Source organism: Heloderma suspectum, chromosome 4 (assembly GCF_057233095.1).
Source record: "Heloderma suspectum isolate Gila_16-S chromosome 4, 16-S_ref, whole genome shotgun sequence".
Taxonomy (NCBI): Eukaryota; Metazoa; Chordata; class Lepidosauria; order Squamata; family Helodermatidae; genus Heloderma; species Heloderma suspectum.
In genome coordinates, this window is record NC_139461.1 from 105,579,036 (window position 1) to 105,596,127 (window position 17,092).

The 17,092-nt window shown below is 43.2% G+C and overlaps 1 protein-coding gene across 3 annotated transcripts in view; it reads right to left on the reverse strand.

Annotated features, from left to right (window-relative positions):
• RANBP9 (RAN binding protein 9) overlaps nt 1-9,504 on the reverse strand; it is a 48,739-nt gene extending 39,235 nt beyond the window's left edge. The window contains exon 1 of one of the 3 annotated variants that reach the window (XM_084850193.1): nt 8,423-9,504. In XM_084850193.1, the coding sequence (XP_084706319.1) occupies nt 8,423-8,852 (430 nt within the window). In that variant the 5' untranslated portion in view covers nt 8,853-9,504. The remainder of the gene's footprint in view (nt 1-8,422) is intronic. The other 2 variants (XM_084850192.1, XM_084850191.1) reach the window with 2 other exon arrangements.
• Nucleotides 9,505-17,092: the final 7,588 nt, after the last annotated feature.

Genomic DNA, 17,092 nt, shown 5'->3' on the forward strand with positions numbered 1-17,092 from the left:
TGAATATCTGTGTAATAGGAAAAAAAGTTTGCAGGCAATGAACTAAGACTTACAAATATAAGAGCAGCCCTACTGGATCGGACCAACAGCCTATCAAGTCAAGGATTCTGTTCCAAAGTGGCCAACCACATGTCCATGGGAAGCTCAAAAGCAGGACATGATCACAAAAGAACCTTCCTGCTCATGTTCCCCAGCAACTGGTATTCAGAGGCATACAGTCTGTGATACTGCAGGTAAGATATAGCCATCATGACAAATAAGGCCATTAACTGCCTTATTCTCCATGAATTTGTCTAATTCCCCTTTAAAGCCATTCAAGCTGGTGGCTATCACTACATCTTGTGGAAGCCAATTCCATAGTTCACTCTGCACTGTCCTGAATCTCCCAACATTTCGCTTCATTGCATAACCCCAGGTTCTGGTATAATGGGGGAGAAAAACCTTCCTATCCATTCTCTCTACACCATGTATAATTCTAAACATCTCTTGCATGTCCCTCTTGCTCACCTTTTTTCTAAGCTCAAAAGCCACAAGTGTCATAACCTTTCTTCATAGGAGTTGCTCCAACCCCATGATTATTTTGGTTGCCCTTGTCTGTACCTTTTTCTACTCTGCAATATCTTTTTAAGGTATTACTGAGGCAGCAAATCACTGCTTAGGATCAAGAATACTGCTCACAGCATCAATGTAGTGTCATGGATGGTGATACAGCACTCTTAGCATCAATGTAGTACAGCCAGCCATAACACTAAAATAGTGCAACTGGGCCCATGTTTTAAGGTCAAGGTGCCAAAACTTTATATACACATAGGACAAACCCAGGGAAAGTAATGTCTGAAATGCTTCTCTCTCTTTCAAAACATGGTTTGGATTTGGTGGTTTATAAACAACATACCATCAGACATTGACAAATATCTTCAACAATATATTGGGCTGGATCCACAGGTGCACCACCAAAGAATAGGCCTTCAAGTGAGCCTTCATCCATGTTCAGTCAGATTCATCCCAAATTTTATTTATTATTTAGAGTGTTTATACTGCTTGCTCTTCAGCCAGAAAGGCTCCCTGAGCTGCTTACAGATCAATAAAAACAAGCTAGCCCCTGCTCTCAGATGTAATATAAAAAGACACAAAATAAAAAAGGGATGGGGATGAAAAGGGAAGATCTCCACCACCAATGCTCTCCTACCTACTTCACTATCACCACCTCATTTGAAAACCTGTGACCTACCTTGATATTTGGTGATGGGAGGGGGCATATAGGAGTGATCATACTAACCACCAAGGTCATTTCAATATTTCAACAAATCAACCAGAGTATTAACAGGAGAGCTCCCCAGGTCAGACAAACTTCCTGAAAGCAGAGAAAACCCACTCTACTCAGCAGATTCTGGGGATGGACCATTTTAACTGTCCCCCTACCTACGAAGGTTATAGAACCCCATGATCCCCCCAGCCACTAGGTAAGATTTGTCCAACACAAGGGAGTCACCAAAGGTTACCACAACATAAGATTGCTCCTTATACATCCAGAGCAGAAAAACAAATGTGGTGCATGACCCACTGAACATGGTAACATGCTAATACAATTGTGAGACAACCCCCATGGTGGTCATGAAATCCTGAGCAATCTCTGACAAGGCAACTTGTAAGTGAATACTGGAATCCCTTGGTATCAAAAACCTGGGGTTCTCCAATGTGACTCCGAGGATCACCTTAGTGAGCTTAGCCAGCAAGTCTTGTCAGGAAGCAGGGTAGGCAGTACATCAACAGAATCCACAATGTCTCTCTGAACACAGCACCAGGTACAACACTTATTAGAGATAGTCTGTCAGGCCAAACACCTGGTAAGGTGGAATCTGGCTGACACTTTTCAAGTTCCCAACTGGGGTTAGCTGGATGAAAGCAGGAACTTTCACTTCCATAAGTGAGGTGTCAGTAATATACAAAGTTAGCATTCTCAGCCAGGATCAATAAAAATAATCAGGTCCTGAGAAACTCCTCAAGTATTCCTTCATCTTGAAAGTTTCTTGAAAGTTTAAATTAGTTTAAATTATTTAAACTAATTAAAATCTTTCAAACTCTAGACATCCTACCCAATGGAGTTGAAACCACATCCAATTTCCATGACTTGGCAAAGGCTTGATCACCTTTAAAAAAAGGAAAAGACAAAACTCTAATCTGTAATCTTGTTCTTATTTTTATGCTTGGTTGCAATCCAGTACCATTCACACTGGACTTCAGTCTCAGTGAAACCAATGGAATTTTGTCCCAAGCAAATGCAGAGAACTATGGCTGCTTACTTCTGCATGATCTTTCTGCCATGACATCTATTACATAAAATTATCCAAGCATTAAATATCTACATTTAAACAGTTAATAGTTTAATTCAACAGTTATATTTTATCACTAGTGATGAATTACCTAATTGCTAGTGTTTCTTGCTCACTATGAAAATTGTTTTAAAAATTGAATATTTTAACATCTTATTTGAAGAGCAATTCCTTTTCAGTATGTCACTCAACATTTCATTTTTATCTATGTTCTTCATCTATCAGCAATCTAAGATAATGCTAATACAAAATATAGTCCTAGATGCACAATTTATTTTTTTAAATGACTGCCCAATCCCAAGGATGTTTAATCAGAATTAGTAACTCCAACTGAATTCCATGGGTCCTTATTCTCAGGCAGTGAGCATAGGATTGCAACCTGAAGGTGCATACAGATGTACATACTTTCAGTGGTGAGCGCACTGTGGAAACACACTCACTGCATTTTAGACACATGTACACTTTTGTTCACAGATCAAACTTAGGGGAAACCTGTTCTTCCAAGTTGGAGTTGAAGCCAGACTTACACAACAATTGTACCAAATCATGAAGCTCATCCCTTCCTGTAGCAGGGCTGTGCACAGTGCTGACTTGCTGGCCCTTGTATCAATTACAAAGTTACTTCACCAACCCACCTACACTCCATGCACACACTTCTTGGACCAGGTTAAATGTTTTTTAAATGTTAAAGAAAGATAAAGTGCTGTATGTTTAAGTAGCCAACCACGTGGGTGCTGGGAAAACAAAAACAGAACAGACAGCCCACACAAAGCATAGAGTTAGAGAAGCCACAATCAGCATACAACTCAGAGCCAGGTACATATGTTCTTTGAACGTCTTTGAGGAGCAAAGAGAGGAGCAGAGAAAAACCAGCATTTGCACTCGCTTCCATGTATGCAGCCTGAGTTAGGTAGAAATGTATAGCAGAGTCTTTTTATTTGCAAATATATGACAAAAAGTCAATTTTTAAATGAACATTCTAGTAAATGTAGTCTTTACATTTGATTTACAAACAATCCAATGCTAACTATAGTACTAGCTAGCTCATTATGTGTCACTGCTGAGCTATACGTACAAGAATATCTAGACAAGTCCTTGCACTATACCCCACAGCCATATTCTGTATTGCTGTAGACTTTGCTAAGGAGCAATCTGCATGGTAATATATTCAAATAAATATGAGGCAAAAAACAAAACAAAAACTTATACCACTTCCTCCTATTCCACTAAAACAAAATTGGCTATGGAGATCTCTCACCTGTTCACCAATATGAAACTTCCATTTGAGCCTAAAGTTTAATGAGGAATCCTATCACAGTTTTTAACACTTCTGTTAAGTTGATGTGGCTAGCTGCCAAAAATAATACATTGAACATTGAACTTATTTGGAATTTCATGACATCCAAGTAAGGTGCAATAATTGCTATAACTATGGCTTGCTGCTGCAAACATCATGCCAAAATCATAGCACAAACCATGGTTTGTAGATCACTTCAAACCATAGTTTCTGAGAGTTTCACAAGGTTGATCTGTTCTGGATTCTGTGGGTGCTGTGCTCAGCATCTAAAATTATGGAACAAGAGAAGTCTGTCCCAGCCTAACTTATATAATTTGAGAAAGGACAATTATGCCCCTCTCATTAACCAAAGGAGGTCTACTGCTGTGTTCTGTCACTCTGTATGCAATTTGGCCTCCTAGGTAGACCACACTGTGGTGTAGCATACTATGGCAATGCTAAAGATGTGCTCTGCAATGCTCTGTTTTCTAGTGAGGGAAAAACAAATGACTTCAGCATGGAGGGTAGCGATGGTTACATATAAATTTACTTTTGCTGGGAAGCCATTTTGACATGGAGAGTAGTGATGGCTGGCCAAGTGCTCATCACTTCCCAAGTAGCGGCCACCCAGTTGAGAATCTGCTGTCCTCATTCCTGACCCAGAAAGAACCTGATACCACAACACTTTTTTTCAGAATGCCAATAGTAAAAAATGCCACAATATAATGTGAGGTGGGCAACAACATTTTGACTCATAATCCCATTGAATGTTCCCATGCAGAATATTAAGAAGCAGGTAGAGTTGGATCAAACATTCTGTCTGGGTGGCAACCACACTAATGATTAAAAGACTTCAGGGTATGCATGCTGCGCTCTTCAAGTCAGTTGGTCATATGCAAACATTCCATGGTGCAGGGCTGAAAACCAAAGAACCACCTGTGCTGCTTTGAAGAGTCCCAGTTAAACATTATCTGTATTTTTACACCCAACTTTCATTCAGGGAAACTTTGTTCCTGAAAGGATATTAAAATACAATTATTTGTAGAGTGTTTCAATTATTTTTAAGATGATATAAAAATACCTTAAAATATTTTTAAGTGGGATATAAAAATACCTGAAGGCTTAGGCCAGCCTTCCCAAACCTGGTGTCCTTCAGATGTGTTGGACTACAACCCCCATCACTCCACCCAACACAGGCATTGGATATGCTGGCTGGGGATGATGCAGCGGTAGTCCAATGCATCTGGAGGTCACCAGGTAGGGGAAAGCTGGTTTAAGCAATAAGACAACCGTATTTTCAAACTCTTTCAAGTCTCTTCTATAATCTAAAGCCAGGAATAAAAGGGTTAGCATAAGTGCTCACTTTGTATTAAACAAGTCCAAGAAACTTTGAAAGAAAAGCTCATAAATACCTAGAATTGTAAAAGAAGTCTTATTTAGGAGACTTACTTAGGGCTCTGAGTGCCTCCTCCAAGGGAAGCTTGAAAGGTGGCAACGAGGGAGAGGACCTTCTCAGTGGTGGCCCCCCATCTGTGGAACAAGCTTCCTGATGAGGTCCACCTGGCACCAACATTGTTATCTTTTAGGCACCAGGTTAAGACCTATCTCTTTTCTCAGGCACTTGACAGCACATGATGAGTTTTAATTGGTCCTGGATGTGTCTTTAGTTATGACTGACTGTTCAAAGTTGTTTTAGTTATATGTCATTTGTGTATATTGTCTGTGTGCTTTTATGTAAATGGCTTTTAAACTTTTTATATATCTAACAGCGTCTCTCTCATTTTCTAATCATTTAGTCATTGTGCAAGTTATTTTCTAAATATCTTACCATTTCCTTTCATTTCATGATGTCTGGTACCACGAAGTGGTGTAGCTTATACTGTGCGACTGCTATAGCTCTTCTACCTGGAAATTTTTCCAACCCTCACAACAGAAAAGGAAGAAGCTTTTCACCATTTTCCTATTTAAGTCCAAATAAATTGTTTTTACTAAAGTATCCCCTCCATCACTACATCTCTCAATACACTTCTTCCTTGGGTTTAGTTCAAGTTATACCTACCTAGTCAAGTCTTCAATGTTCTTCCCTCCACGTCCTCAGTTAACTAAAGGCATTTCTGAATTACGGTAATTACCAAGTGCAGCACACTTGTCTATGAATAATAAATTACGTAGCTTTTTCCTTTTCTCCACAGGTGCGGTCATAGCTCACTACAAGTACAAAAAAGTGTAACACTACTATTTTTAAGCATTGCAGTACAAGGAAAAAGAAAAGCCACTAAATATACTTCTACATTATGCCAAGCCACAAATATGCTATATTTACATGTTAACAAAATATCACACAAAAGCAAAAAAAAAAATACAGAACAGAGACTTGAGACAGGTACAAATTATGCTCAAAGTATAAACCATTATGGGAACATTAATCATCAAAACTCCCCAAACAAACAGAAGTTCAAGTTAGCCTAACCTCCCCCGGGGCTTACACTCTCCTCCTCCCCTCTGTTAATCTAAAACTGTTTAGCATATTCTCCAAACCCTAAACTGTGGTTAATCTTAACTATGGTTACTGAAAACAAGCCAGCTTCATGAACTATAGTCTGAAGTGAATTTGTTTCTACTAATCACAGTTAAGATTAACCAGACTTTGTCTGGGTTCAGACAACACAGCAAGTTGCAGTTAACCAAAAATGGAAGTAAAGGCTTCCGAATTGCTTCTTGCGGCCACGCCAGATGGGGAGCACGTAAACCCAAAGGAAGGCTAGGGTCATTCTAATAACATTACAACTGAACCACTCAATTCCTTATATAGAACATTTCCAAATACCACAGTGTCTTTAATAAAAAAAAAAAGATGGTTCCTAGTTATCTAAAATGTCATGCCTGCACCTAAGGATCTGAAACATTATTTCAGTCTTGGTCCCTAGGAATTCAGTGCTGAAGCACATAAACTTTTTCCACCCATTTAAGAGAATGTCACCAGCTTTTGAAAGTTTGCATCAAACTTAATATTCAAATTCAATATTGAGTATTTTGTATTGAGTACATACTAGGACCTATAATAGAAAGTTTTACAGAACAAGCCAACTATAATATGTTTTGCTACCATTTGTCTACACTTTGAGCAAAGAGCTTATGTTTATCAAGAACTGACTTGAATTTCACCATTTTATACTGTGGGAAAGGCAAACCACAATGGGCCTTTCCCCTCCACGTTTTTGTTCTATACTGTCTGACAATCTTACCAAAGCCTGCCTTTCATAACCAACTCAGAAGAGGACTTGAGTCTAGAACAATAGATGTGCGTTTTTCCAGGTTTGCATTAATTTGTATACTTAGTTTTAATGACATAGTTCTGCAACAGGCATTTACCAGCTGCCTCTGCTATTATTTTCCTTTACCTAACTATATCTTATTTTGGTATGTCATTTCTAGTATTAAAAAAGCAGGAAAAAAATATCAACTGCCTCAAGAAATCTCAGCACAGTAGAAAATTCAGTACCTTTTGTATGTTAAATTAGTCTTCCCCACCATTGGCTCCTGATAATACTATCAGGAGGTAATGGTGATGAAGATTAATTTAACATATAAAAGGAAGTGAATTTAAGGAATTCAAATTGTGATAAACTATATTTAGGGTTACTTATATCATAATCATGTTATATACACAGTGAATTCCTAGACATAAACAATGGACCTCTAACCTTTCTTTCTCACTTTTCCATGCTTAATAGTTTTACATTTGTTCTTCCAACTTCTGCTGACCTTTGCTCTTTTGCTAAACAAACACACATTTCTTGCCCTAACTGGTTATTTTTAATTGGACACGTCACACTGACTGACTTGCTTTCTCCTCCTCTGACCCCAAGCTGTTACTCAACAAGAGAACTGAAATGCTGAAGAAGTCTGCCAGTTTATATACCCTCCTCCCCCAAACCAGAAAGTTAAGAATCATCCAAGTGTTCCTACATCTTTTGAGAGGGGTGGAGAGAGGCAAAGAGGGAGGGATAAATTCAGATTGTCTCCACTTGGTTTCCTAAATTCTTCAGAAGACCCAATGAGAGTTATTTCCTGTTGTTCTATTTTTCTACATTCCCCCCCTCCCCCATGCGGGTTTCTTCTCAAGATGTTGCTGCTCCCCACTAAAGAAGCGATATACCTGGGGAGGAGGGCAATGGCCACAGGGATTAAAGACCCAGATTTCTGTCTCTCTCACACACACATACACACCATCCTAAGAGTAAAGGGGTCTGGTTTAAGACTAAAATTTAATCCTAGGCCTAGTTTCCAAAAGAATAGGCCAGATTGCTCTGAACCCAATTCGAGCAAGTGAAGAGAGGCTGTAAAAGGGGGAGATACGAAGGGGTGGGGGGAAGAGAAAAACAAAAGGAAGGAGTCAAGGAAGGGGTTGTTACTGCAGGGAGAAGGGGGAAGCAGGTGCCATCCAATATATTTGGGAGTGGGTGATTTGGAGAGCTGATGGTAGGGGCGTCGGTATTGTCTGCCGAGAATGGGAGAAACAAATCATAAGGAAGGGGGAGATCCTCCATCAAGGGGGGGGGGGGCGGTAGAAGAGCAAGTACGATTCAACCCCAGTCACGGGAGGATAGGATTTACTGGTCCAACTGTTGGTAAGCAGGGGTGGACGCACGGGGAAATCGTAGGTTTGGGTCTACCTATCTAAAGGAAACAATCCAGCCTCTTCGGTTCCGGATTTCTGTTGACTGATCTGCCTAGTATGGCTGAGTTTGCCCGCAAGTCTCTGGTGGAGGGGGAGGCGGCCTCGGCCTTGTCTGTCGTCCCCTCCTCTCACCTTTGTAGTGGACGCGCAGGTTGTTCTGCGAGAGGCCGATGTAGCTAAATTTGTCCTTCGGGCTCCACGAGCGGGGCAGCGGCGTTTCCTGCTCGTCCACGGCCGGGTAGAGCCGCTTCAGGCGCCGCTTGAGCTCCTTCTCTTGCTCGTTGAGGGCCGGATCGCCGCCGTGAGGGAACGGGGCCGGGGCGCTACTACCGCTCCCGGCAGATATGGGCCCAGCTGAGGCGGCGGCGACGGCTGTTGTCGTCGTTGCTGCTGCTGCTACGGCGGGCGGAGGAGGGGGCGGCGGCGGGGCCGAAGTGGCCGGCGGCGGCGGCGGCGGCGGCGGGTGAAGCAGAAGCGCGGACGAGGCCGGGGATGAAGTAGGATTGCCCGGCGCTTGAGGCGCCGTCGCTGGCAGTTGCTGCTGCTGCTGCTGCCCGGACATGCCGGCCTCGTCCGCTGTCGAAGTGAGCGGAGAGAAGGTCTGAAGAGGGTGTTTATACCGACAGCCCCGAACCGGAGTGACAGTCCGCGCCGCGGAGCGGCGGGGAGGGAGACACACACTGGAGGAGGAGGAGGAGGAGGAGGAAGCGGCTCGGCTGAGGGACTCGACTGAGCTCGCGCGAGCAGGGGTTGGAAACGACGGAGGTGATGACGAGCCGGGGGGAGCGAGCGAGCGCGCGTGCCTGGCTGGCTGTGCGCGCGTGCGTGCGCGCGTGCGTGCCTCGAGCTCGCGGAGCCGCGCGCGCGGCGGCGACGTTGACGGGAGAGGGAACGCCGGCGGCGGGGGAGGCGCTGGCTGCGCCCGGCGCTGTCGCCGTTGGCGCGCTGAACGGGGGTGGTTGTTGCGCTGCCGCTGCCGCAGCAGCAGCGGCCGCCGCAGAACGCCCTCCCCGATCAGCTGAGCTGCGTGGCGGGCGGCGCCAGGAGCCGAGCGGGGGCGGCGCTTCCCTTCCAGCGACACAGGGCGCGTGAGGGCGGTGTCGCGTCCCGGGCGCCTTGCGCGCAAGAGCGGGCGGGCCGGAGGCCCCGGGGAGGAAGTGGGCTGGCTGCTGCGCGACCGCGGTGGCCCGCGGGGGACCCGGGCTTCTTCCGTTCCGGTGTTGCCCGGGGCGGGGAGGACCTGTCTTCGAGCCTTGTCCAATGTTAGCCCTCCCTGGAGTAGACCCATTGAAATGAATGGGACTTAAGTTAGACTAACGTTGGATACAACCTTCTGTGCGCAATGACAAACTGACACCCCCTTCCCCCCTTCTTGCCAGTTCAAAGTTCTCACCTGGGGAAAGGGGCGGGATTCAGGGACGTAACCAGAAAAATATTCGGGGGCACAGAAGGGGCAACGTAGATTGCGTGGGGAAAGCGACCATTTGGGCAATTTAAGAGTTCTGAAAAAGAAACAAGTATATATTTCATATTAACGATCCCATCCTTAATGTATTTTACATCCCATCCTTAGATCCTTAATGTAGGCCGTCTTGATTTTTTAAAAATGAAGTCAGATGTTCATATAAACATGCATAGGATTGCACCCTTATTTTAATTTCCAGTTTATTACGTTAAAATTTCCGTCCAGCAGGAGGATGGGGATGGGCTTGCAAACGGTAATTTTTGAGTAAAGAACATCCTGATTGATGTCACTGCCAAATGTGAATCGGTTCACTTTCTTAACACTGAGGCTGAGCATAAAAGGGGTGGGGGGAAACCCAGCGTATCTTTTTAAATTGATTTTTTTCTCTAAGAAAAATAAACATGGGCATAACATATAACAAAAGAAAACAAGAATCGGGTATTTAGGAGCAAATCTCAAAGACATCTTGATATCCAGTAATCTATTCCAATAGATTAAAATTCCATTTTATGTGAAAGCAATTTCTCTCACATGCACTTTAAAATACATTGATTTGACCAGATCTGAACAACAACAGTATTCCAAATCTTCCATATCATTTTGAGTTTTGATGCTGTTTTCTATCTGGCAGCAGTTTCCAGTTGTGCCGCTAAGGGTACAATCCTATCTAAATAGGCGGCCGCCTCCAAATTCGGAGGCGACCGCCTATCCAATGCAGGACAGGAGAAGCACAGAGAGGATCGTTCCCTCTGTGCTTCTCCTGCCCTGCTTTTTCTGCTAGACAGCCGATTGCGTGTAGCCACAGGAGCACGGAGCGGGGAAGGAGGCTGCTATACGACACATTGGATGTGTCATTCAGGCAGCTACGATCTCCCCGCCCTGGAACGCCACGCCCCTTTCCAGCCCTCCGTGGAGGATGGGGCTGTTCCGTGCTGCCTTGGAGGCAGCGCGGAAGCGTGGGGAGGTCGGTTTTCCAGAAACTGGGCTCCGAGGTTGGTTCCCAGAAAACGGCACATCCTGTGGCCGTCTAGCCTCTGTCTAGCGGCCACAGGATTGCTCCCTAAGATATTTATAACTAGTTCAAGATCATTTGGCCTGACCATTTGGTATGAGTGACACACAGCTTGGTCTTATGCATGTTTATTCAGAAGTAAGTCTCACTATCAGCCCAATTCTATGCATCTTTCTCAAAAAATAAGCCCCACTAGGTTCAACAGTGCTGCTCCCAATTAAGTGTGCATAGAAGACTGTGTTTGTGCATCGGATTGTAGCTGTAGTAGCAATGTCTGCAGCTCCACAGGACGCCCTGTCAACTCATTGATTAGGTTTAATTTCTTAGACCAAGTTTATTTACTTACTTATTTACTTGCCTACCTACTTACATATTTGTCTTAGTCCCTAACACTGGGGCTGTGTGCTTTGTTTGATTTCTTAAACACATGGTAGCAACCCTACCTGATTAAGTTTTTTTAAATGTCATTAAAGTTGATGGATACATATGCAGACCATTCCTATCTTTCTTCTTAAAACCACCCTGCAATTCCAGATGAATTAATCTAGAATATCACTGCACATTCTGGTTTCACAGAGATTCATTAACACCACTTCTGTTTATACAATCAGCTATAGAATGGCTACATACTAAAGAAAATAATGTATTTTTATTAAACTTGTTTTCTTCATCATTATTGCAGTGTAACATCTTGATACTTGTTGAGTAGCTTTCTAAAATGATTCAGCAAGATCTTGGGTATATGGCAGTAATGACATACATAGCTTTCCCATTATTTCTTGCTAGGTCCTGATAAAGGATTCATATCTGGAAGCGTTGCACTACCTTTTCATTGATCTCCAAGCTCCCCTTCACATGCACACTGAGCCGTTCCCCCATGCCGGTATTAACTACACAGGGTAAAAATATAGAGATATTTACTATTAAGCACACAATTGGAGGAAATACAATAGCCTTTTAATATCTGCTGGCATTAACTTGTGTAATCCATTGTTCTAACCCTCCATGCTATTTTTAAAAAGACCAAGCGAAGAAAGTTGATTAGATATTGACAATTTAAACATAAGTATTAGGACAGTAGAAATCTCTGTGGAGAATGACAAGCTACGTGGTTTATTTTTTTTTCTAAGTCAAATTCTGAGATTAAGGGCTTCCTGCATCACTTAGTGCAGGCCTATTTGATCAGTACAACTAAATACTAGTAATGTTATATTACCGAGAATTCCATATATACCTGCCCAGACCCTAAGATCACCTTCAGAGCCCCTCCTCAGGGAACCCCTGTCAAATGAGGTGAGGCAAGTGACTACTAAGGAGAGGGCCTTTTCAGTGGTGGCATTCTGGTTGTGGAATACCCTCCCCTGGCATCTACTTTGTCATCTTTTTGGCACCAGATAAAGACCTTTTTTATTCTCATGGGCATTTTAGTTAAAAGGCTTCTGTTTAAAAAACAACACCTGTGTTCCTGCTTTTAATATTTTAGCATTGCTGCTGATTTTCCACTCATACAGTGATAGGATAATGGTATTTATTAGAGATCAAAAGGAAAAGAGGATCAAAAAGGCAAACCAGGAAGAGTAGGACTCCAAAAATTATAAGATACAATGGCATGAATAAGAAAATCCCTGTGCTTTTTTTAAAAAAATAACCAGATAGATTCAAGTATGCTGCATATTTTTTAGTTATTTAGGGCAGAATCCTATCGGGATAGGTGACCACCTCTGGAGGTGACTGCCTATCCAATGCAGGGCAGGACAAGCGTGGAGGGGATCATCCCCACTGCGCTTCAGCTGTCCTGCATTTATGGCTAGCCGTGGGACCTCGGAACACGGTAACGTAGGATATGTCGTGCCAGCATTTCTGACTTCCCCGCCCTGACACACCCCCAGGAACGCCCCAGTTTTGCCACTCTGCGCTCCTCTTCCAAGTGCGGGGCCATTCTGCACTGCCTATGAGGCAGCGCGGGAGGGGTTGGAGGTCGGTTCTCAGGGAACCAACCTTGGAGTGCGGGCTCCGAGGTCGGTTCCCGGGAACCGACCTATCCTATGGCTGTCTAGCTGCTGACTAGTGGCCATAGGATTGCTCCCTCCGTAATTTAAAAATTCCTAACCTACTCTTCCTATATTAAGGGAGCCTTAAATATTAAAAAATAACATAATCCAACAAAAGAAGTAGCTACATCTACGACATATATTTGTTTGATGAAAATTGACATTTCCCAGTAAGTTTTAAGATTTGAGCAGGCCAAGATAGAAGTGACAGAAAATCCTCGTTATTTACCATAACATGGACTGTGGTCTGAAAGCCATGATGCAAGAACTTTGTGGAAGCTAAGTTGGTCTAGATCTAGTCAGTGCCTTGATGGAAGACTGCCTGGGAATCTCTTTGTACCCTGCCTTGAGTTCAGCAGAAGAAAAGCAGGATATGTGTAATAAGTAAATAAAATCTTAAAATAATATAAGCACAATAAATTGCCAAACACCTGCTTTGGTATAAAGGCTTTTTACCTTCTTTTGAAATGATTGTCGTGGGGACCTCTGTGAAAGCAAGTTCCATAAACTTGAGAAGAGATAGCATGGATTCATATCTTGGTGTGCCAACTAGCCAGAATTTTAACGTCATGACCCGCTGTTATGTTTGAGTTACAGGGACATTGTAAGGGCCAGCCCAAGACATTTTGCTGCCTGAGGTGAAGAACAAGATAGTGCCACCTCCCATTCCATGTACAAAAGCCATCTGGACTGGCACTTGAACCTTACTTCCGCACTGGTGATGGGACAGCATCTTCCGCCACACCTAAAGGCAGCAGGGAGCACATGGCAGGCCACGTGGCCCACAGCTCTCTCCTCCAGCATCTTGCTGTAACCTGCCAGTATTTGTAACCTGCCAGTATACAGTTTGCCTAATGGCAGGGCTGGCCCTAGACACTGTGATAGCGTTAAGTGTAAATATAACCAGTCTAATATTTGGGACTAGGGTGGAAGATAATCTGCTTGACCCCAAGTACTGGTGCATTTTGGGGAGTACGGTAGTGTTTATTATTTTATGTTGGCAACCTCTATGTAAAGCTGATCTTCATGTGACTACCTTCTAATAGAATATTATCAAATCAATATTCATTTCTAACTAAGTACCATCTGGTATCTTAGGCCCCAATCTGCTCAATAACTGGATAAACAATTGTATTTTTCAGTAGAGGCTTCAAAGGCAGTTTGGGCATGGGAGGGTGCTGTTAAAAAAAACAAAACCCAAACCTAGGGTAAAATCAACATAAGTCCTACTTACAGTAGAGCCATTGAAGTGAATGGGACTTCAGTCAATCATGATTAACTTAAATCCCATACTCTACTTCAAGTAGGACTTCTGTTGGATTTGATCCATAGTCCTCACCACCACCCAGGTTCACAGAACTACTCTTGTGGTTTTCTGGCCATAGAAAGTTCATTTTCATTTAAGAAGTGGTATCTAAATGGGGCCGGGGGTTAGACAGAACTGCCGCACATTCACAAAATAGGGTGGGTTCTAAATGTAAATGGATATGTAATAAATACAATTAATTCTAGCTGGATCAGGGCCATTCCGTGGGAGTTTAGTATAAAGCACAGATTACCGCTACTTCTGGTGGTCTCATCTATAAATACAGTACCAGTGTGGGCTAATTTTAAAAGTAAGTCCAATCTTTCAGTTATGAGTAATAGAGAAACATATTTTCCCCCAGGTGCTGCAAACTGATTCTACGTTTGCAGCTAGAAAATATCCCTTCCCAAATGTTTGTTGCATATTCAATGAACTGCTTGTATATGTGTCCTTTAAAAAAATGGGCCAAGAAGGGAAATCAGTCAGGCCTTCTAAGTCATGATTGCCATTGTGAGAACTACTTGTCATGCTGGAATTACTACCTCATTGATCTCTGTTGAGACAGCCTGTGTTGGTGAAGTCTGGCATGAAGCTGGGAGGCGATTAATTCCTCCTTGAGAGAGGGAGTGGTCCTGGGCTGCCTGAAAGAGGCATCAGTAAACACACTCCTGGAGAAATCCTCCCTGGAGGATCTGAATAACTTTAGGGTGGTGGCAAATGTTCCTTTCCTGAGCATGGTCCTGAAGTGGGTGGTTGCTGACTAGCTCCAGATGCTCTCGGATGAGACCAATTATCTGGTTCCATTTTAGTCGGAGTTCAGACTGGGTTTTGGCACAGAAACAGCCTTAGTCACCCTGTATGATGACCTATGTTGGAAGAAAGACTGGGAATGTGACCCTGTTGGTTCTCCCAGATCTCTTGGCAGCTTTTGATACCATTGACTGTGGTATCCTTCTGGGGTGACAGTCTGAGCTGGGAGTGTGTGTGTGTATACTGCATTGCACTGATTTCACTCTTACTTGGATGGCCAGCTCCAGAAGATGGTGCTTGGGGGATATTTTTTGGCCCCATGGATTCTCCAGTATGGGGTTCTGCAGGGGTTGGTTCTATCCCCCATACTATTTAACATCTTCATGAAACTGTTGAGTGGGATAATCTGGAGTTTGGGAGTGCATTGCCTTCAGGATGCTGATGTCACACAGCTCTGTTTCTCCTTTTTATCATCAGGTGAGGCTGTGGATGGGCTAGATTGGTGCCTGGCTGTGAGAATGGATTGGATGAGGGTTAATAAATTGAAACTCAAACCAGGCAAGACTGAGATGCTGTTAGTGGGTGGTTCTTCTGACCAGATGGAGAGTGTTCATTTTGTTCTGGATGGGGTTTCACTCCCCCTGAAGCAGCAGGTCCATGGCTTGGAGGTTCTCCTGGAGTCATCATTGTTACTTGAGGCTCAGGTACCCTCACTGGCACAGAGTGCTTTCTAACAGCTTTGGCTGGTGGCCCAGCTGTGCTCCTATCTGGACAGAGATAACCTTGCTTCAGTAGTCTATGCTCTGGTAACCTCCAAGTTAATTACTGCAATGTACTCTACATGGGGCCGCCCTTGAAGATGGTTTGGAAGCTGCAACATTTGCAAAATGCCACTGCCAGTGATAGCGGGGAACAGAAGGTCTGAGCATAACCAATTCTGGCCTACTTGCATTGGCTGTCTGTATGTTTCTGAACCCAATTCACGGTGCTGGTTTTGACCTATAAAGCCTTACACAGCTCAGGGCCACAATACCTGATGGAGCGCCTCTCCCAGTAAGAATCTATCCCTACACTACAGTCAACATCTGAGGCCCTGCTCTGAATGCCTCTAAGAGACGTTCTGAGGATAGCAACAACAGAGAGGGCTCCCTGATGGTGGAATACTCTCCTTGGTGACGTCCATCTGGCACCAACATTGTCGTCTTTTCAGCACTAGGTTAAGTCTTTCCTCTGAGGCATTTGACAGCATATGATGGGGCATTTTAGTTTTTGTTTTGTTTTATCGGGTTCTGGTAGTTTTACTAATTATTTTTAACTTGTTTTTAAACTGTTTTAAATTCTTGAATATCAAAGGTTTTATATTTTATCATGCTGTGAACCACCCAGAGAGCTTTGGCTATAAAAATGTATAGAAATGAATGATATAGAAATGCAGTAAATGAAGAAAATGTAATCAATAATAAAGACATCTCACTTTTGGGAAGCTCCTTTATAGAGCTAACTGCAACTTTGGAAAGGTGGATTCCATTTCGGAGTTGTGTGTTTGTGGAATGTTGTCAAGGTTATAATATTTCCAATGTACACATGTCAGTTCTGTCTTCTTTTGGTGACGTTCCTATGCCTTCAGTGTTACTTTATAATGATTTGCAGCCTTTCGAAGCTGAGATACAAGAAAGCTTGTCTTATTCCAACATGTAGCCTGATGGAACATCTGAGGACTTAGAGGAGGTTTGCATACTAGCCAAGGTAACATTGCTGGGGGCAGGGGCTGCTATAGTTTGCTTATATCCCCCCCCCCCGAACGTTCTGTTTAACAGAAGCTAGAATGAAGAGTTTATTCTATTCTGAACCATGTTGTCTTCAATCACTAGTGCCTCTAGAAACTATTTTTTCCTTCCGTTGAATATGTGAAGTAAGGACGGAAAATAATTGAGAGCAAACTTGCAAAAGTATTATGTTTTGATGATAAAACATTGGGCAGAAAACAACACTTCAGCTGAATGTTGTTGTTCTAAAAATGTGGGGGTTCCAATCAACTACAGACAAATTATGTAAATAGGTGTTAGCTAGTGGCCCTTTAAATAAAGCTGGTCCAGTCAGCAACACCCCAATGCAGGTTTTGTAGTAGGAGCCAGCTTCCAAACTAGGGACCAGTTTGCAGAGAGCAAAATGACCTTGCCTTACATTCTGTCATAGCACTGCTTGATATCTTAGAATT